Source organism: Salmo salar, chromosome ssa26 (assembly GCF_905237065.1).
Source record: "Salmo salar chromosome ssa26, Ssal_v3.1, whole genome shotgun sequence".
NCBI lineage: Eukaryota > Metazoa > Chordata > Actinopteri > Salmoniformes > Salmonidae > Salmo > Salmo salar.
In genome coordinates, this window is record NC_059467.1 from 22,323,001 (window position 1) to 22,345,188 (window position 22,188).

Here is a 22,188-nt window from a genome sequence, read left to right on the forward strand (position 1 = left end):
GAATGTCCTTATTGTACAATTCACAAAACGAATGATTGACAGCAGTGATACATACATAGATACATATTTGTGAATGTTATTTTTTGTTTAAATTATTTTACATCAGGCTTATATAAGGTTGTTGACTTGGTTTATCTCACTCGGCGTAATCGTAGGTCGTTTTAAACTGTTGAGGCTCGGGAGTTGATCCACCGCAACAGCGGGGATACCCTGCCTGCTCCAGCCGAAGTATGGTTCACATGATGGGGCTGCTTTCAGTGAGTGTTGTGCCCCTGCGGAACGGGGTGCAGGCTTGGGGCAGAGGCTGCGCCACCATCCATACAGCTTTTCGCTACAGTAACTTTAGCTCATTATCGAAGGTAGGGTGTCATTTATTTAAATAATGCCGTCCGCCGTCAACTTGCAAAAGAACCATGTCATACTATCACACAACATTGATGACATATTTACAGTATATTTAAAAATGCATGATTAAGCCTTGTTTGCCTATGCTTGATGAACTTTGTCATAAAGAGTTTATTGCACAAAGATCCCGTCCTTGCTTATGAAACATTTTTCCCCTCATTCATTTCATAACATAGCGAGTTGCTGCGTTCTGTGGGGAAGGGGGCGTCTCAGCTGCAGCACATTATGGGTCATGGCTAGAAGCGATCACTTCAGTTTTGATCAAATTAACGTCAGATTTGATTTTTCGTAGCAGGTTAGGATAATTAACGTATCATTTTAGGATAATTGGGTTAAGGTTAGGACAATTTGTTAGTGTTAGATAAAATGCTAAAAACTTTTGCAAATCTACTTTTGACGTAAATTTGACAAACTGGATCCTGTCGCAACGGTCTCGGAGTTTTTCGTATTATTCTAGCCTTGACCCAAATTGTGTGAAACATTCAAATGCCTTTTGCCAAATCGATGCTTTTATAGCCTAACATAAATTCAATGAGTTAATCTGTTTACTAAGGACTTTAATATTATTTACTGTAATAATAATCCGTTTTCCTGGTTCAGTTATTATGTGTGGATGTGTTGTATATTCAATGAATAGTAAAGGGTAAAAATGATGCACACCCAAAAATGTTTTGTAGAGGGGCTGACTAACAGAGAGTAAACTATAAAAAGAAAGTCGGTTGCTATACTCATTTAAATGTTTGGGAGCATAATTATAATATTCAGTGAATAACATCTGAATAGTCTTCAACTGTGTATTCTTGAATATCAGTAGCCTAATGCAGATATTTTAACCCTTTCGAATATGAGATTCAAGGTAGGCTGTGTTAATCCAATCCTGCTCTCTCCTCAGTGTTCCGCATTAAAACGAATCAATCCCATGGGATTAAATCAATGCACTTTCACATTGGCTCGATTGCTCAGTTCCAAACCCCCACGAGGTAAATCACTCTAACACCAGGAATATGTTGATGTTATCATCTATGCATGTAATGACCATGGCAATTACAGATGACTGCAATTCATTGTTGTTGTTGTTTGATTGTGTCCTACATCTTCCATCCCTATGCTAATTAGATGTTTTAATTGCTTCAGGATTTGAGAAGTTCTTCCCAAAGAGTGAGGACACTCCTGGAGTGAACAAATCATCTGAAGACAACGGTGGTATGACTGATAGCCTATATCCTGTCTCTCTGCTGGCCCACTGTTAACACTGGGATGTCAATGATGGACAGCCAGTTGTCTGTGATTTCATTTCCTGTGTCATTTTGCTTGTTTAGATGAGAAGACCAAAGAGACAGAATCTCAGGGCGGAGGAGAAGAGGGACCAAATGAAAGTGGCGAGAGAGAGAGGAGGAGAGGCGGAAGGAAGGATGAATCAGACTGGTGGACTCGCTTCCAGGTCTGTTTCAAAACCTCCGCTTTCTACAGATCAGACATGTAAACAAACAAGATGTGCCTGTTTTCTCCACAACAACAGCACTCTGTCATCACTCATGTTTGATTTTCCACCCCTTAAGCTACCTGATCTGAACCAGAGACGCTATATAAACACGTCAGTCAATAATGCCTTGTTTGGCAGCCTGTTATGTAATAGATGAGAGGAAAGTAAAAAAAGTTGAGTTTCTATTTATAAAGGGCTGCTGTGTAAGAGGATAAAGGGTCACCTTTTATCATACTGCTAATGGGGGGGTTGACAGTTTGCATGAGAGGGAGGCAGACGGTGGCCAGAGCCCCACTCTGCCTGCTTCCACTCAGACACTGTGTCTGTGTGTGTTCGCTTGTGCGTGTGTTGATGAGACTTCTGTATACATCATTTCCACCCTGTTTCCCCTCATTGTTTTCTCTGAATGTGACAGAATGATTTCCCCTGGGATGAGACGACCATGCGCAATGTCGCGATCGGATTCGCCGGCATGGCCTCCGCGTTCCTGTATTTCTACTTCCGAGAGACTGGGAAGGAAGTCTCCTGGAAGGACTTTGTAAATAACTACCTGGCTAGAGGACTGGTGAGAGACAGGGGATATATTGGTTACTTTTCTTCACTAGTTACTATGTAATAACATTTTATAAAACCCATAAGTAAAGTATTATTGCATGTGTTTTCATGCCTGGAGCTGTTATGTCATTGTGTGTGGAACAGTGAGTCTGAGGTCTTCATTCTTTGATGTTTCTGATGTGTTCTCTGTACAGGTGGACCGTCTGGAGGTAGTCAACAAACAGTATGTCAGAGTCATCCCAGTGCATGGAGTCAATACGTCAGAGGTGGTGTGTACCAAATAATCACAGGGGAGACATTTGGGAGACCTGTTTTTTTTTAACATTATCCATAGGTCCCCTTTCTTTGGACTTCAAGACATGTATAGAGTTTACAAGTTAGTAAGATATGCATTTGGATTTAGATGTCTTATGTGGTTATGTTCCATAATGTTTTGGGTTTTGCTTGGAATTTAACCAATGAGGAATGCAAACAGTTGTGTGTTCACATCCCCTTGTCTCTCTGTGTGTCACAGAGCTACCTGTGGTTCAACATCGGCAGCGTGGAGACGTTTGAACGCAATCTGGTGCTGGCCCAGCAGGAGATGGGCCTGGACTCTACACACAGAGTACCTGTGATCTACGGAAGCGAGAGCGACGGGTGAGACATCATGAGGTCTAGGCCATGGGATGGATGAAGAGCTGTGGGAACAGGAAGACTTCATTTGAATGTTGTTCAGATTAGGAGCTGTGGGGTTGGAACTCATTTGAAGGTCCTCTCTATCAAGCGCTCACTGATCCTGGAGATGTTGATAGATTGATTGGCTCCTTAATGCTAATCTCTCTCTTTTATTTATATATAGTACTTTCCTGATGAGCATTCTTCCAACCATGTTGCTGGTTGGCTTCCTGCTCTTCACCATGCGCCAGGGACCAATGGCAGGAGGCCGTGGCGGAGGGCGGGGCAACCCCTTCAGCATGGGCGAATCCAAGGCCAAAATCATGAAGGACACCATTGACGTGAGATTTAAGGATGTGGCTGGCTGCGAAGAGGCCAAGCTGGAGATCCTAGAGTTTGTCAACTTCCTGAAGAACCCCCGGCAGTACCAGGACCTGGGGGCCAAGATCCCCAAGGTAACTCTTTCCTTAGATACCATACCAGCATCTGAAACACTACTCAGATAACCCTGTTGTTCAGGAGGATGATCACCAAGATAAAAATAGCAGTGTGTTGGATTTCATGGCCATGTCAGGAAAACACTGCAGTTGAATTTGTGTATGCGGTATGACGAGCTGAGATTATAGTTAATTGGCTGTTTGTTTACATAGACATTTCCTTTGCATCTGTCACCACTGCACTCTAACCTCCAAGTACTCACAAGAGTGTCCACTTATACCAGCTATGACCATGTGCTTCCCAGGGTGCAGTGTTGTCGGGTCCCCCCGGCACAGGGAAGACCCTGCTAGCCAAGGCCACAGCCGGAGAGGCCAATGTCCCCTTCATCACCGTCAACGGATCTGAGTTCCAGGAGATGTTTGTTGGCGTGGGCCCAGCCAGGGTGAGTACTACCCCAGGGGAGAGGGGAGGAAGAGAGACAGTTGGATTACAGGGTGGATTTCTGTTAGCTTTTCCTCTCTTTGTCTAAATATTTGCTTTGAGGTCATGCACTTGTTTCACTCCTCTATGGGAATAAATACATGTCTCTCTGTATCACTGTATTGACATCAGTTTTATACAATAAGCATGCAAAACTTTGCTAAAGTGTTGATTTGTTGTGCTGTGGACCTACCCAGTAATGTAACCCATGCCTTTCCTTTTTCCAGGTGAGGGATATGTTTGCCATGGCCCGTAAGAACGCTCCCTGCATCCTGTTCATCGATGAGATAGATGCTGTGGGCAGGAAGAGAGGCAGAGGGAACTTTGGGGGACAGAGTGAGCAGGAGAACACACTCAACCAGCTGCTAGTGGAGATGGATGGTAGGTCTGGTTTGGTGGTCTTACACTGGTTAAATGAAGCAAAAAAAGGGAAATGATTCCCAAAGACAATCAATGAATGTGCCATGTTTAATTAACCATAGTTATGTGTCCTGTTTATTATGTGACCCTTCTATACAATCTTAACTGTTTTTTCATCACTTCCCTGTTGGGTCTGTAGGGTTCAACACCAGCACTAACGTGGTCGTCTTGGCTGGAACCAACCGACCAGACATCCTGGACCCAGCACTGATGAGACCTGGGCGCTTCGACAGACAGATTTACATAGGTACGGTACAGTCAGTCCAGTCCTGGAACTGTTTATATCTGTCATAGCTCTCTGTTCTGTCATAGCTCTCTGTTCTGTCATAGCTCTCTGTTCTGCCATAGCTCTCTGTTCTGTCATAGCTCTCTGTTCTGTCATAGCTCTCTGTTCTGTCAATGATCTAAATACTGTAGTAGGTACAGATAGTCTAACTTTTGCAGGACCTAATCTGTCTCTACCTGTTGCCACATATCAACACAGCCATTGTTACAGATTATCAGACAATTCTTTGGCCCCTCTTTCAGAGTCCACCTCTATCAGTACCTCACATATACAGGGAGGCAGATAGCCTAGTGGTTAGAGCGTTGGACTAGTAACCGAAAGGTTGCAAGATCGAATCCCCGAGCTGACAAGGTACAAATCTGGCGTTCTGCCCCTGAACAAGGCAGTTAACCCACTGTTCCTAGGCCGTCATCGAAAATTAGAATTTGTTCTTAACTGACTTGCCTAGTTAAATAAAGGTAAAACAAAAATATAAATATAAGCCACAGTATGTGGAGTTGGGTAGATGCTGCTACCTAGCCCCTGTAGGGTATACACAATGCTGTCTATTTCTACTCAAAGAGCATAGCTTACTTGGATTAAACATAGTTTACCTGGATTGAACATGGTTACCTGGATTAGAGTCCCCAGGATTAACGTGACATTAGCGTTGCTTTCTTTGCTCTGGTGTTGTTCTGGCTCTGCTCTCTGACAACTCTTCCTCTCTGGTCAACAGCCCACAAACAGAATGAGCTTTTCTGCCCTGTCGTTGGATTAGCATCTTCAGCGCTGTCTATTGGGGGATTACCTAGCCTGAGCCGGCCGGCATATCTCATGACATTAGCACGCCATGCCTGTCCAGTTCTGCCTCTCCTGACCTGACCCCCATTACCATAGCAACGAGCTAGCCTGGCCCTGTGAGTTTAGGGAAAGGAGTTTGACCTGAACAGCAAAACCTCAGTGTTATAAATTCTAACTAGAGCCCAGAGTTTTTCGCTGTTGGGTCCTGGGGTCATTGAAAACTCCTGGTCCATATTCTAGTCTCAGACAGCCCTGGCTGAAATGAATGTGGTTAATATACAGAGTTGTTTTTGTCACCTTTCCCTGGGTAGTGAAACCACTTCCTACAGCCCTTGCCGACATGATTAGAATTTGACATGACCCCATTTTAGCAAAGCAGTAAAAGCTTGCCTGTGGTTTTTGTCCTCGCAGTTTGTCTTGTTATCAAGCCATTTTAGAAGTGAAAACTTGGAAGTGCACAGAGATAAAAAAACTAACATATTTCTGGTCACGTTCTTGGCAAAAGTACAGGTGCAAAAGCACTGACTGTGCAGAAATGTTTTTGCCATCAGTACTATCATAACTTGCCTAATTTCCTTATCTGTGTCGATAGTGGTCTGATTTGAGCTGTGCCCAACATTACAGTAACATGTTATGTCAGCTGTGTGGATGTGGTTGTACCCTTTGTGAGTGAGGTGAGATGGCTGATCTAGGTTATTTCTTACGGCTGGGATCCATTTTCCCCCAAGTCCAGTCCAGCTGTACAATGGTAGGCAGTTCTGGCCTGGCCTCACTGGCCTGCATTCTTCTGTCTGTCATGGAAACTAACTGCAGCGTGAGTGAAAGCTTCTATAAACCGAAAGGTTATGTAACCGGGGGACAGTAACCATTAGGGATAGGAGGCGAGGCAAGCTGCTCCCCTGGGCCCTCTGACTAGGGTGTCAATATTTTCCCTCTTCCTCTCCAGCCTGGGCCAGTGATCCATCCCCATAAATATGTTTCACTTCCTCCCTGTCAAACCTGATCCCCCTCTCTTTCCCTTTTTATCCCTACTCTAATTCAAATTCTCTTTCTCTCTCCTCCTCTCAGGTCCACCAGACATAAAAGGCAGAGCGTCCATCTTTAATGTCCATCTGAGGCCTCTGAAGCTGGACTCCAGTATAGACTCTGAAGCTTTGACCAGGAAACTAGCTGCCCTCACACCTGGCTTTACTGGTGAGTGCAGGGCCAGGTGTGTTTGTCTGTGTGCACGTTGACAGCTAGCTGTGTAAGGGATGGTTCGGATTTTGGAAATGAAGCCCTTTATCTCCTTCCGTAGAGTCAGATGAACTCATGGATACCATGTTTTATGTCTCTGTGTCCAGTAGGAAGGAAGTTAGAGGTGGCTTTGCAGGCCAATGCTAACTAGCATTAGCGAGACTTCGACTTTGCGCTAGCTTTACCAAAATACTTCTAGTCTTTGTGATAATCTAGTTAGAATTTGCTCGTGAGGGAAGTAGATAAAGGGATTCATTGGCAAAATCCCAAACTATCCCTTTAAAAGTAATGATGAAATGAACACAGTACATGGTTCTGTCAACATACAGGAGCTGATATTGCCAACATGTGTAATGAGGCGGCCCTGATAGCAGCACGCTACCTTAACGAGTCTATCAACGTCAAGCACTTTGAGCAGGCCATCGAGAGGGTCATCGGAGGTAAGCTACTGTCACTGACTGGGGGATGGTGGGGAGAGTGGATGTCAGGGGTCAGGGCTCAAACAGGGAGTTCATCTTTGGAATGTAACTGTCAGACTGGCTGGTGTTGACATGACCTTTCTGCCCTGTCTGTCGGGTCCAGTGAGGCCACTCTTTCACTCCTGAACAAGTAACCAAGCCCCCTCCCCTAACACACACAAGTGCAGCCTTGAGACATGAAACTCACACACACTTTGTGGTTGTAAACATCCCCTCCTTTCCCCCCAGGTCTGGAGAAGAAGACCCAGGTACTACAGCCATTAGAGAAGACCACTGTAGCATACCACGAGGCTGGCCATGCTGTGGTGGGCTGGTACCTGGAACACGCTGACCCTCTGCTCAAGGTGTGCGGCCATCTCCTCCCCTCTTCCCTCCTCAATAACATTCTCTTCTCCCCTCTCTTCTATCGCCTTTTATCCCCGCCCACTGTCTCTTCTCTGTCCTTACTGTCCCTGTTCTACCTATCCTACCTATCCCTCAATTTCACCTTGAGCAGAATGTAGGATCTTACCTGTTGGTTTCCTCTCCTGTCCCAGGTGTCAATCATCCCCCGGGGGAAGGGTTTGGGGTATGCTCAGTACCTTCCTACGGAGCAGTACCTGTTCACGCGGGAGCAGCTGTTTGACAGGATGTGTATGATGCTGGGAGGACGTGTGGCAGAGCAGGTCTTTTTTGGGAAGATCACCACAGGGGCACAGGATGACCTCAGGAAGGTCACGCAGTCTGCCTACGCACAGGTAGATGCATGCGCGCGCACACACACACACACACACACACACACTCTAACCTCTCTCTCTCCCCCTCGATCCCTCTCTCAGGTGGTTCAGTTTGGGATGAGTGAGGTGGTGGGCCAGGTGTCTTTTGAGCTCCCCAGGCAGGGAGAGATGGTGATGGAGAAGCCTTACAGCGAGCCCATGGCCCAGCTCATAGACCAGGAGGTCCGCTCACTCATAGACGCTGCCTTCCAACGCACACACCAGCTCATCACTGAGAAGAGAGACGTGGTAGAGAAGGTGAGGGGGATAGAGAGGGGTATGTAGGAGAGAGATGGTGACAGAGGAGGGACATATGGAGAGGGCTAGAGAGAGCAGGTTCAAATCTCTTAACCCTAAGAGGGGGAGAAATAGGATGGCAATCCCATCGATAACGTATCAGAAAGGTATATAGAACATGGTTGAAAAGTGGTCCAACCTCCATCCCCTCCCATGTGTCTCTCCTCCAGGTGGGGAGGCGTCTCCTGGAGAAGGAGGTCCTGGACAAGGCTGACATGCTGGAGCTGCTGGGTCCTCGCCCCTATGAGGAGAAGTCTACGTATGAGGAGTTTGTGGAGGGGACGGGGCCCATGAAGGAGGACACCTCCCTTCCAGAGGGCCTCAAGAACTGGAATAAGGACCGGGGGACGGAAGAGCCTCCCCAGGAGCAGCAACGCAAACAGGTTCTTTACATGTAGACTGACACCACGTCTGACCTTTGCCCCCACCCAACCAGGCCACTGGAGGGACATGTTGAGACTTCATTTGGGGAGGGGAGGGGAGGGCACTTGACATGACCCAGACAGACTGATATCAGGGGAGGGTGTCAGGTTTAAGAAGGCATCCCTGCACCGTGTCCCTGATGGCTACAGGTTGAGGGGTGCAGCAGGGGATCTGCTCCAACGGCCTAGATTGTGCAAATTCTCAGACTTTTTTTAAAATTCATTTGGGAATGCGAAAAGGTGTTCCTGTATTTTGGTTTTGCAGGGCATGAGATTCATCAATCTGTGAAGGATATCCACTCCACCATGCCGTTCCTTTCCTTCCCTGGAGATTCCCTGCTGTACTATGTTCCTCCTTTATCCTGACCATAGTGCATTCCAGGGCCGGTGTGGTCATTCTAAGGCCCTAGAGACCATGATCCATGGTCGTCAAATCTTTGTCATAGGGAAAATATATTGTTTTAATAGTTGTTGTGTAGTATTCATTATTTGACCTTTTTCATTGTGTGTTGGATGAGTTTGTCTGACATGGAACATTTTTATGAATATATGATCATGTACATCAGGGATGGGCGACTGTCGGCGGCCATTTTGAAGGCCCTTGGATCAATTCCCCCCCAACTTACTGTTGCGAGTTAAAATACACAAGGTGCAATTTCTACATTTGGTTGCACATCAGTTTTTCTGTTATGTTAGTCAATTAGCAACTTTATTTAGATTGCGGAGTTAGTTTAGCGGCCAGCTATCTAAACTTGTTATCATGGTGGAATTACCGGCCGGGAGGCCCCCACGGTTTTGTTAGTCAGTCTCACTCCGATATCATATTAAAAACTGCAACGTTTCTCTGCCCTATGGCAAACTGTGTAGAATTGCAGGAAATTAGCTGTAAAACTGCAACCTTTTCTCTCTACCCAATGGCAAAATGTGGAGAATTGCACGAAACTCGAATAAAAGTTGAAAAATGTCACTCCACTGTCGAGGGGGGGGGCCACTAAAATGTTTTGCTTTTAGGGGGCGGGGGGGGATGATGTAGGTATGCAGATCTGTGAGCAACTGCGGCCCCTCATGATGAGTTCAGTTTTTTTGTGGCCCCCACCCCCATCAATACTACCCATCCCTGATGTACATCTCATTTGAAGTGAGATGTTTTCTTTTAGATTTCATATTGGAACATGAAGGGCTAAGTGAGTGTGTGTTGCACCATTGTAATAATTTGGTTGGTGCTTATTTGTCCTCTTTCACACATGTACAAGTATGTATTAATACCGTGTGTGAATTAGACAGCCAGGGTCTGCTATTATCAACGGTGACCCTGGAGGTAAGTGCCTTGCTCAAGGACACATTGACAGATTTTATTTTCACCTTGTCGGCTCGGGATTCTAACTAGCGACCTTTAAGTTACTGTCCCAACGCTCTATCCGCTAGGCTACCTGCCGCCCTGCGTGCGTGCTGCGTTTAATCTTCAACATTTTTGCTACCTTCTGACCTTATTGAATTTCAGCGACGTGTTCATGTTCCCATGTCTCTCTTCAGTCATTGACACTTGTTAACTAAACAGCTATGTGACTGCAGAGGGTTTTCAGAAAGCTCAGCAGAAATCCAGTCCATGCAGACCAGACTAACACTGGGACAGTATGACATTTACATTGAACCTCAATCAGAAAGAGGATAAAATACAAACTGTTAGTAGGCCTAATTGAAGAAAAACACGTCTTCTGAATGTCACTTTTCAGTCTTTTGTGGAAAAACAGACACTCTACCTGCCCACTTTCCCCCACAGGAAAACAGCTTCTGACAAGCTTTATTTCTGAGTACAACTAGTGTACACTACCTCACCTCTTATGCTCCAGTGTTGCTATAACTCAAGTCAACTGACAACAGATGAACTTCCCACGTCTTTTGTGAAGTATTGAGATAGATAGATATATATATAAAATTATAAACTTGGATTAGCTAACACGACATGCCATTGGAACACAAGATTGATGGTTGCTGATAATGGGCCTCTGTACGCCTATGTAGATATTCCATTAAAAATCTGTCGTTTCCAGCTACAATAGTCATTTACAACAATGTCTACACTGTATTTCTGATCAATTTGATGTTAACAAGGACATTTCTAAGTGACCCCAAACTTTGTGTATTGAACAAAAATATAAACGCAACAATTAACGATTTTCATGAGTTACAGTTTATATAAGGAAATCAGTCAATTGAGGGGGAAAATAAATCATTAGGCCCTAATCTATGGGTTTCACATGACTGGGCAGGGGCGCAGCCATGGGTGGGCCTGGGTGGGCATAGCTAATCAGAATGAGTTTTTCCTCACAAAAGGGATTTATTACAGACAGAAAAAGTCCTCAGTTTCAAAACTATGGAATCATGTAGTAACCAAAACAAAATGTATTTTGATTTATTTAACCTTTTTTTTTTTGGTTACTACATGATTCCATATGTGTTATTTCATAGTTTTGATATATTCACTATTATTCTACAATGTAGAAAATAGTAAAAAAATCAAATAAAAAAAACTCTTCAATGAGTGTACGAACTTTTGACTGGTACTATATATCTCCATAGCAACGCCAGCCGAGCCATGCTTACTCCCACGCCCCTGGAGAAACCCTGTAGAGGGGTTTTGGTTTCCACTTCTTAGAATAGAGGGTATTGGGGTTTTGGGAGAAGTAATGAGATGATGTCGTACCGATCTGCATTGCACTTTCTGAAGGTTGTTTTTTTTCTCCTTTTACTGCTGAAAATAAAGGTGTCACTACCTCACTCAGTATTTCTGACAGTTTTTGGAACTCTGCAATTACCCACATTGATTTATACAGAAAATGAGTGTTGTTACACTCCAGACCATATGTATGAAAAAATATATTTCTACTTCTATACCTAGTTGTGTGGGTTACCGTAAACAAAAAATACAATGTTTTTAGAGTACATTCCAGATGTCTTGGTGTAGCCTAAACTGCGTTTAAATTCCAATCCTGCTTTTCTGCCTGATTGACTGACTGCTGGTTCTTGTGGCTCAGCTTATCTAGTGATCTTGCTTAAAGCACTATAAGGAATGTGTATATGACTGTTTCAATGCAAAAAAACACAAATACATCCAGAAATGTTTAGTTTGCTATGTGATATATTATCAACATCTGACATTCACCAATAAAATCAAGAATTTATGTCCCATTGTGAATGCATATCTGAGTTGTTATTATTCGTTATCTGACCACACAGTGCTGTAAAGATGACTTAAATCAGGATTATTGGTGCCACTGGTTATACTGGATGTGGAATCCCATTCCATAGGAACAGGGGGCACATTTTGTCTTGATTTAAATACAGTAGTGTACAGGTAGCTGCCAAAATGAAGGAAACACCAACATAGTGACTTAGTAGAGTGCTTGGCCACCACAAGCCAGAACAGCTTCAGTGCACCTTGGCACAGATTCTACAAGTGTCTGGAACTCTACTGGAGGGATGTGACACCATTCTTCCAAGAGCAATTCCATAATTTGGTGTTTTGTCGATGGCGGTGGAAAATGCTGTCTCAGGTGCTGCTTCAGAATCTCCCATAAGTGTTCAGTTAGGTTGAGATCTGGTTACTGAGATGGCCATGGCATATGGTTTACATCGTTTTAATGCTCATCAAACCATTCAGTGAGCACTCCTGCCCTGTGGATGGTAGCCAAAAATAATGGCTTTCCCAGCAATATTATACATGAGCCTAAGCATGATGGGATTTTAATTGCTTAATTAACTCAGGAACGACACCCGTGTGGAAGCACCTGCTTTCTATATACTTTGTATTACTCATTTACTCATTCTTCGTGTTTCCTTTATTTTGGCATTTACGTGTACACAGTCCATGCCTCTGTGTGTTGGTGGTTGGTGGCATCTTAATTGGGGAGGATGGGCTCATAGTAATGGCTGCAACTGAATAAATGAAATGGTATTTGTATTTCTTATGGATCCCCATTATCTGCTGCCAAGGATACCATTCCATTCACTCCATTTCAGCCATTATTATGAGCTGTCTATCCCTCAGCAGCCTACTGTGGTTCCTATATACAAGGTTCATATAAATGTGGCTACTTTGCTGTTATTCTGGCTGCACTTTTTGATGTGACTGTAAATTAGCAGTAGTTGGCTAGCTAGCAAGCAAGGGATAAGACGTTACCAGCCAGTATGCTAATGGTACATTTAGAACGACTGGGTTGCGTCTCTGTCATAGATACAGAACAAAAAGGCTGAACGACTGGGTTGCGTCTCTGTCAACAGAACCGATAGAACGAACGACCAGCCGGCTTGGGTAGCAAACCTAGATTTGTGTCAGGACTGTATCTTGTGGAAGGATGAAATAGTATGAATAAATGTATCAAAATGAGTTTTTAATGAAATTGTCAATCATTATTTGAATATCAAATCAAATTTTATTGGTCACCTACACATGGTTAGCAGATGTTATTCCGAGTGTAGTGAAATGCTTGTGCTTCTAGTTCCGACAGTGCAGCAATATCTAACAAGTAATATCTAACAATTCCACAACTACCTAATACACACAAATCTAAGTAAAGGGATGGAATAAGAATATGTACATATAAATATATGGATGAGCAATGACCGAGTGGCATAGGCAAGATGCAGTAGATGGTGTAAAATACCGTATATACAAGATATGTAAACATTATTAAAGTGGCATTAATAAAGTGACTAGTGATCCATTTGTTAGGTTGGCCAATGATTTCAAGTCTGTATGTTGGCAGCAGCCACTCAATGTTAGTGATGGCTGTTTAACAGTGATGGCCTTGAGATAGAAGCTGTTTTTCAGTCTCTTTGCCCCAGCTTATATGCACCTGTACTGACCTCACCTTCTGGATGATAACGGGGTGAACAGGCAGTGGCTCGGGTGGTTGTTGTCCTTAATGATCTTTTTGGCCTTCCTGTGACATCGGGTGCTGTAGGTGTCCTGGAGGGCAGGTAGTTTGCCCCTGGTGATGCGTTGTGCAGACCGTACCACCCTCTGGAGAGCCCATAATATGTTGGTAACCCGTTGTATAAAACTGATAAAGGCCTCGAAGCCGGTGTTTAGAGGATATATTGGCATGGTTTGCCGGCCCTCCACTTCGTCTCGGACCTAACAACACCTGTACCAATATATCCTCCAAACACCAGCTTCTTGGGCATTATCACTTAAATAATGCACACTCTAGAATGCACTTCAAGCCAATCAGAAACAAGTATTCAAAAATGCCATGGTAGAAAGCTGTTTATGGATATGTGTATGACTGTATACTGTAAGTCTATCTGCTCAGTTAGGAAGCTGCAGTCACGATTTAAAAAGCAGACATTTTAAACCTCTACAGAGCTGCCAGAGCCCATTGATTTTAGCGAAGCTGACAAGAGTAAATTAAAGTTTTTCCTTTGAACGTTTAAACATAATGGCTATTCAATACTTCTCTGTCCACTGTGTGATTAAGTGTGTACTCTGAAGTATTTCAATGTGGTTTCAATTGAACTGTTTTCATGTTGCTGATGCTGGGTTTTTTCCACAGTGTTCCTGGCAGGAATCCGAGAGAGTTTGTTTGTTTGGTCTGTTGAGCATAAATAATATAAAGCTCAGACTGCTGTTCGTAATACCCTATCAAACAACCTACAGCTGCACAATGTTTGGTTAGTGCTCTAATGCAAAAATCCCCCACAGAGAAAATTCACTTTGTTTGCATGAAATTCTTTATTTTTTTCACCACGAATCCCCACATCACTTGGTTTAGCAAAGGACAAGATCCACAGTGTTGAATGTAATGTTGGTGAGCAGGGCTGCTGTCGTATCTCATATCATATCTGCAAATACATTTAGTTTACTGTGGCCACACAGGTTTCCTCTCCGGTAGAGAGAGGTAGAAGAGAGAGGGAGAGGAAGGAAAGAAGAGAGAGCGATGGAGAGGGGCCCCACTGAAACGCTACCCATTGTCTCCTGTTAGTTACAACCTACAGAAAGCCTGCAGAAAGTCATTCACAGAGAGCAGATGGCCCTGGCACTTTAAGGAAGAACATTGTGCAATAGATTCAGGTTGGACTCTTATTCTAATTACAAAGAAGACTTCCAGATTGCCTGCTGTACTATCGCATAATGACATCCATATTCCAGTAATTTATTTGACTGGAGTGGGTATTCTCGTTAACTTTGCCACATGATATTTTGTTGCCGAGGTTGTCACCGATCTCAGGGTCCGTCCCACCCCTCCAAGCCTACTCTCCACCCCTAAGATGCTGCAGGGATGGGGAGGCTTTTAACCAAGCATTCTCCCCACACTGGGACAGCCTTATACCCTGTTGTTCACCCCAAACAAAGCCTCAAAAAGCACACTGGTCCTCCAGTGTTTGTGCCAGTGGAACACCTTGCATGGAAAACACAATAAATAGCATGTGTTTACGTGTGTGTGATTTTGCAGATATCCATGTGTCATTTTGTGTGTGTTTGCATGTGTGTATTTCACTCACAGACATCGTTTCATGTTAAGTTTATAATACAGTGCACAGCGTCGAGAGCTCAGTCTGTCTGTAGTGTCTTCAGCACCATGGTTGTTTCAGTGCCCGGTGCAGGGGTTGGGGCAGTTGGTGTGGTCTCTGTGTCCTCTCTCTTTCCGGGCCCTGGGCCTCTCCCCCAGACCCACAGGCTCTCAGGGCTGCTTAGGTCTCTCCAGCTTCATTAAGGGCTCTGCGGTGGTGTCGGTGTCGCTGTGGTGCTTCCTCTCCCTGGGGTGCTCAGCCTTGTTGCAACGGGTCCACGAGGGGGAGCGCATGTAACCTCCTCTGGGCAGGGGTGGCTGGTGGTGGCCTGGGGATGATAATGAGGAGAAGGGTCAAGCTATGCACATGACATACATGTGATGAGAGGGTGGGTAAGTTATGGATCACACACATACAGACATGCACGTCTCTTAAGAGACCACACACATAAAAACTCATGTACACACAAGGTGAGGTCAAAGTGCACGCCTCTCACGTATCATGATATGTTGTGAACCGCTCTATACAGCTCAAACATGCTGACCACGTAACCCAGAGGCCCTGGATTAAGTTTCCGCACCTTCCTGTCTGTCACGTACACTGAGGGAAAAAAGTATTTGATCCCCTGCTGATTTTGTACATTTGCCCATTGACAAAGAAATGATCAGTCTATAATTTTAGTGGTAGGTTTATTTGAACAGTGAGAGACAAAATAACAACAAAAAAATCCTGAAAAATGCATGTCAAAAATATTATAAATTGATTTGCATTTTAATGAGGGAAATAAGTATTTGACCCCCTCTCAATCAGAAAGATTTCTGGCTCCCAGGTGTCTTTTATACAGGTAACGAGCTGAGATTAGGAGCACACTCTTAAAGGGAGTGCTCCTAATCTCAGCTTGTTACCTGTATAAAAAGACACCTGTCCACAGAAGCAATCAATCAGATTCCAAACTCTCCACCATGGCCAAGACCAAAGAGCTCTCCAAGGATGTCAGGGACAAGATTGTAGACCTACACAAGGCTGGAATGGGCTACAAGACCATCGCCAAGCAGCTTGGTGAGAAGGTGACAATAGTTGGTGCGATTATTCGCAAATGGAAGAAACACAAAAGAACTGTCAATCTCCCTCGGCTTGGGGCTCCATGTAAGATCTCACCTCGTGGAGTTGCAATGATCATGAGAACGGTGAGGAATCAGCCCAGAACTACACGGGAGGATCTTGTCAATGATCTCAAAGCAGCTGGGACCATAGTCACCAAGAAAACAATTGGTAACACACTACGCCGTGAAGGACTGAAATCCTGCAGCGCCCGCAAGGTCCCCCTGCTCAAGAAAGCACATATACATGCCCGTCTGAAGTTTGCCAATGAACATCTGAATGATTCAGAGGACAACTGGGTGAAAGTGTTGTGGTCAGATGAGACCAAAATGGAGCTCTTTGGCATCAACTCAACTCACCGTGTTTGGAGGAGGAGGAATGCTGCCTATGACCCCAAGAACACCATCCCCACCGTCAAACATGGAGGTGGAAACATTATGCTTTGGGGGTGTTTTTCTGCTAAGGGGACAGGACAACTTCTCTGCATCAAAGGGACAATGGACGGGGTCATGTACCGTCAAATCTTGGGTGAGAACCTCCTTCCCTCAGCCAGGGCATTGAAAATGGGTCGTGGATGGGTATTCCAGCATGACAATGACCCAAAACACACGGCCAAGGCAACAAAGGAGTGGCTCAAGAAGAAGCACATTAAGGTCCTAAAGTGGCCTAGCCAGTCTCCAGACCTTAATCCCATAGAAAATCTGTGGAGGGAGCTGAAGGTTCGAGTTGCCAAACGTCAGCCTCGAAACCTTAATGACTTCTGCAAAGAGGAGTGGGACAAAATCCCTCCTGAGATGTGTGCAAACCTGGTGGCCAACTACAAGAAACGTCTGACCTCTGTGATTGCCAAAAAGGGTTTTGCCACCAAGTACTAAGTCATGTTTTGCAGAGGGGGTCAAATATTTATTTCCCTCATTAAAATGCAAATCAATTTATAACATTTTTGACATGTGTTTTTCTTGATTTTTTTGTTGTTATTCTGTCTCTCACTGTTCAAATATACCTACCATTAAAATTATAGACTGATCATTTCTTTGTAAGTGGGCAAACGTACAAAATCAGCAGGGGATCAAATACTTTTTCCCCCTCACTGTATAGCATATACACTGAGTGGACAGAACATTTCCATGACATAGATTTCATCGGGTCAGTCTATGATCCCTTATTGTTATCCCTTGTTAAATCCACTTCAATCTGTGTAGGTGAAGGGGAGGAGACAGGTTAAAGAAATATTATATATTTTTAAGCCTTGAGACAATTGAGACATGGATTGTGTATGTGTGCCATTTAGAGGGCGAATGGGAAAGACAAAATATGTAAGTGCCTTTGAACAGGGTATGGTAGTAGGTGCCAGGCTCACTGGTTTGAGTGTGTCAAGAACTGCAACGCTGCTGGGTATTTCATGCTCAACAGTTTCCCATGTGTATCAAGAATAGTCCACCACCAAAGGACATCCAGCCAACTTGACCCAACTAGGGGAAGCATTGGAGTCAACATGGGCCAGCATCCCTACCTGCCATCTTCCCCAAAGGTCACCATACTGTAACTCATTTAACAAAGTAAATCAAGTCAGCAGGGGCTGTCAACTCCCTGAAGTCACCTAATGCCTCTAAAAGCTTCCTTTCTCTATGCCACTTCACTCAATTATGTTTGCCCAAGGTTTTCCAAAAATAGTTTAGAACAGCATGCAGTGGTATAGTGAGTGCAGTTTGTTTCCCTACTGTAGAATAGATCAACTGGCTATGGTTGAAAGGCATCCTGATCGCAAACACAGTAAAGTACAGAATAGAATTTTGTTCATGCAGCTCCACATGACCTACTCCTCTGGGATTCTGAAAAGGTCCTTACAGCATGATATAGTTGCTCTGAATATAGAAGCAGATGAAACTACGAAGTACTCTGTCAGAGAGGCAGTGTGCAGTGAACTGAGTATGCGTTAGTGTATGTTAATGTGTATCCTATACATGTATGTGTCTCAAAGACACTGAATCCCAAGAGAAATGGAGGAGTTTAGAAAAGTAGGAGCGCTGTGTGTGCGTTTGTGTGTGCGTGTGTAAGTGCGTGCATGTGCCTACGTGTGTTGTAGATGATAGATCATTTTAGTTTGATCTCTCTCTGCTTCTCATCTCCTCTCCGGTCATTGTTATTACTCTAAAACAGTGACATGGTCACCTCTCCTCCAATCATCAGCTGCATTTAGCCTGCTGGCTGTTTATTCCAGTTCATTATGCTCACAATGGCTGCTTGTTTTAGCTGTCACAGACATTTGTCTCACAACTATTTTTCGGTGTCTCGAGGCAACAGAACTCCACCATAGAACCACTACACAGAACCACTACACAGAACCACTACCCAGCTCTCCGGTGTCTCTTCGATTTATAGCCATCAGCATGCTAGATAGAGATTCTACTACTTCAGTTTTGTAGAGTGGTGATATCATGGATAGAGAATATGATTGGTTTGCTAACTACTAGGGGGAGTAGAAATGAGAAGCTGATTAGTGTTTAGTTGATGACAGAGGAATGTGTTTGTGAAATGTTTTGGCAAATAGGATGCTGCACTTCATCTCCCTCGACATCTCTCTCTCTTTCTCTCCCCCTCCCTCCCCCTACTACAGCCTTTCTTTCTCTGTCTCTCCCAGAGTACCTCTCTCTTTCCCCTACGACATCCTTTCTTTCTCTGTCTCTCTCCCTGAGTACCTCTCTCTTTCTCTCTCTCACGCCCTCTCTTTCCCCTACTACATCCTTTCTTTCTCTGTCTCTCTCCCCGAGTACCTATCTCTTTCTCTCTCTCCGCCCTCTCTTTCCCCTACTACATCCTTTCTTTCTCTGTCTCTCTCCCCGAGTACCTATCTCTTTCTCTCTCTCCCGCCCTCTCTTTCCCCTACTACATCCTTTCTTTCTCTGTCTTTCCCCCCCCTCTCTCTTTCCCCTACAACACCCTTTCTTTCTCTCCCCCTGTACCCCCCCCCCCTCTCTCTCTTTCCCCTACTACACCTTTTCTTTCTCTGTCTCTCTCATACGGTACCTCTATTTCTTTGTGTCTATCTCCCCGCTCTCTTTAATCTTGAATCAATCCCCTCCCCTCATATGTGTTCATCTGCATGTCATTCTCTCTCCTCCCCCATCTGCATGTCCTTCTCTCTCCTCCCCCATCTGCATGTCCTTCTCTCTCCTCCCCATCTGCATGTCCTTCTCTCTCCTCCCCCATCTGCATGTCCTTGAGTGCACAGAAGGGACCAATGTCAAGCAGGTTCATAAGAATATTGGTCGTAGAAAGAGGCATATGAAATAAAGAGGCACTGCCTCTTTACACCACTTGGTGGTGCTGTTCACTACCACAGAGATCACAGGATTAATAGGTGTAGGCGGACACACTTTTTAACCCTCCTTTACTGCACACATATCAATGCAATTACTGTCTAATAATAAGACGCGTCCCAGCTCTCACTCTCTATAAGTTAAATGCTTTAACTATAGATAAACCAGCAGTGATGTATGTTCACACAAGCGTACACATGAAAACGCACGCACATGCACACACACACAATTCATGGTATTGATCCCTGAAGATTGATGGTGTCTCCATTGGATTTTAATGGGAGGGACAAGAGCCTCCTCAGCATCCTGAAAGGCTCTGTTTGCGTGAGTGCTTGTTAATTAAACTTTGTTGCTGCCACCGCTGGTCCTTGTGTGTGTGTGTGTGTGTGTGTGTGTCTACTTTCATGATGTGTCTCTGCATCTCTACCAGTACATCTCTATCTGTGTCCTTGTCTATGTCTGTGTGTGACTAGAATGCTGTAGTCGCTGTATGAGTCAGCCCATCCCTGGTCAGGGTTTTGTGATTGACAGCTCTATGAATATGGATGCGGGAGAAGCCTCCTCTTCTCCCTGCAGGGATAATGACAGAGACGGATCAGAGGATGAGACTCTCACCCCACAAACACACACCTCTATCTATCTCTCATTCAACATCCCTTACCCTCAGACCTTCATATCAGGACCACCAACCACCCCTTTCCCTATTGCTCAGGACCTACTCATAACCAACTCCCTTGAGAGTCCTCCCATTTAGTTCAGAATAGAATTTAGTTCATGCAGCTTCACTCAGTTATGTTTGCACAATCCAAATCCAAATTTCGTTAACTCTATCCCCCATCAGCACAAAGGCACCCCCCCCTTCTATCACATCCTTGTAGTGTCTCTCTCCCTCCCTCTCTGCCTCCCTCCCTCCCTGCCACCATGTCTGCAGTGTCTAGCTGTACTAAACCCCTCTGTCTAAGAAGCCCTTCTGTGCTGTTGGCTCCATCAGATTCCACAACCAGTGTGTTGCTGTGAAAACAAAGTCCACAGAAAACACCAGCCTGTGCTTTACAAAGGCTCTTAAACCACAGGAAACACAATGCTAGTATGGTGCCAACACGCTGTGTGTACCGTGTATGTTACACCTGGTTACTGTGCGTGCGTGCGTGTTTCATGTTGGGACTGGGACGTCAGTTATGGTGCCCCTCTTTGTGCAGTCCTTTCAGAGGCCCCAGTGGACTCCTAAAGATTAATGAGCAAGACTACTACAGTTAACCTGAATGGAAATGGTTTCCACCAGTCTTGCCCACAGCTGCTGCTACAGTATAGTGGGTGGTTGTGTTATTTTTGTCTGCTTGGAAAGCTTCAACCTGCCTTGTTAACACTGAGGAACCACAGCATCAAAACACAGATTGGATCGATCTGGAAACATCACCAAGCCCCTTCTCCATGCGTTGCCCATCCCCCTTCGATGGTAGCAGATTTGAAGGCAGCACAAGGGTATATGCTACTGTATATGGTAATGAGACCACCTAGCCAGTGACTCTCTCTGGTAAAGTGGTAACCTCAGTGTAAGAGCTGCAGTGTCCTCCCTCTGTCCTCCTGTGTCATCACAGGGCATGACTGTCAGAGCCTGGGCTCTCCTGGAGAACACTGCAGAGGAGATGACTCACTCCCACACAGATCTGGGATCAGCTTTCCCTCCCCCTATACTAATCTTAACCATTGGGGGGGTGGTTGTGTACAGTCTGGACACAAAATTGACCATAGATCAGGGGCAACTCCATTCTACTGCCTCACTCCTCCTCAGATGGGTTTTAAGGTGGTCAAAGTGATCCTGGGGTTTGTAGTTTAAAAAGGCTCTTTGAGGTGATAATGGTCATAATGGGCGTTGTTGTCTCTGTAGAGACCTGATATGTCATCGCTTGTTATATATCTATTTCACATACACAGAGCAGATGCAGATACTGACTGTACAGACGGGTGGGGGCCATTTAGCTTATCTAATTTATTGTCCTCCCTTTCTCCTCTGGTCCTCCCTCACTTCTCTAACCCTCTCTGGCCTTCATCCCTCCATCCCCTCCTCATCCCCCCCATTCCCTCCTCACCCCCCCCCACTCCTCACCCCCCCCATTTCTCCTGACCATCTCATCTGCCAACTCTGATCCCTGGGCTGTCCTGACTGGCAGGTGTCCAAAACATAAGTGCCCACACAGCTACCATTACCCCTGTCTGTCCAGTATACAGGAGAGGAGAGGAGAGGAGAGGAGAGGAGAGGAGAGGAGAGGAGAGGAGAGGAGAGGAGAGGAGAGGAGAGGAGAGGAGAGGAGAGGAGAGGAGAGGAGAGGAGAGGAGAGGAGAGGAGAGGAGGTAAAGGAAAGGGAAGGAAAAGAGGGATACATAAATAATGTGTAAGTGTGTAGTCAGTTTGTTTAAGGCCTGATGATGATAACAGTATCTACAGCTCAGGAGAGTCCTGGCCTTGTATCCAGCTGAGAACAGTGAATAATTCAGGACTGCAGTCAGAGTGATCTTCCTTTCCTCCTCCCCTTCCGTTTCCCACGCAAACCAACCTCACT

At 44.9% G+C, this 22,188-nt stretch overlaps 2 protein-coding genes across 4 annotated transcripts in view; one reads left to right on the forward strand and one right to left on the reverse strand.

The window, feature by feature from the left end:
• The first annotated feature begins 3 nt into the window (after positions 1 to 3).
• Positions 4 to 11,889, forward strand: LOC106587380 (AFG3-like protein 1). Its single transcript, XM_014175731.2, has 17 exons — positions 4 to 359; positions 1,298 to 1,385; positions 1,540 to 1,608; positions 1,725 to 1,846; positions 2,304 to 2,453; positions 2,638 to 2,712; positions 2,958 to 3,082; positions 3,285 to 3,555; positions 3,843 to 3,980; positions 4,246 to 4,399; positions 4,578 to 4,685; positions 6,573 to 6,698; positions 7,070 to 7,180; positions 7,448 to 7,563; positions 7,756 to 7,956; positions 8,038 to 8,232; positions 8,442 to 11,889. The coding sequence occupies exons 1-17, from the start codon at positions 231 to 233 to the stop codon at positions 8,667 to 8,669; spliced, it is 2,406 nt and encodes an 801-aa protein (XP_014031206.1). The 5' UTR covers positions 4 to 230; the 3' UTR covers positions 8,670 to 11,889.
• Positions 11,890 to 14,403: 2,514 nt separating this feature from the next.
• Positions 14,404 to 22,188, reverse strand: part of dbnd1 (Dysbindin domain-containing protein 1) — a 43,469-nt gene continuing 35,684 nt past the window's right edge. For 2 of the 3 annotated variants that reach the window (XM_014175703.2, XM_014175700.2), the window contains one exon: positions 14,404 to 15,534. In XM_014175703.2, the coding sequence (XP_014031178.1) occupies positions 15,377 to 15,534 (158 nt within the window). In that variant the 3' untranslated portion in view covers positions 14,404 to 15,376. 3 annotated transcript variants of the gene reach the window in all.

Coding starts and splice junctions, on each gene's coding strand:
- LOC106587380 (XM_014175731.2), top strand. CDS start 231: ATGGTTCACATGATGGGGCTGCTTTCAGTGAGTGTTGTGCCCCTGCGG. Junction 360..1,297: donor ACTTTAGCTCATTATCGAAG/GTAGGGTGTCAT, acceptor CTCTCTCCTCAG/TGTTCCGCATTAAAACGAAT. Junction 1,386..1,539: donor CAGTTCCAAACCCCCACGAG/GTAAATCACTCT, acceptor TAATTGCTTCAG/GATTTGAGAAGTTCTTCCCA.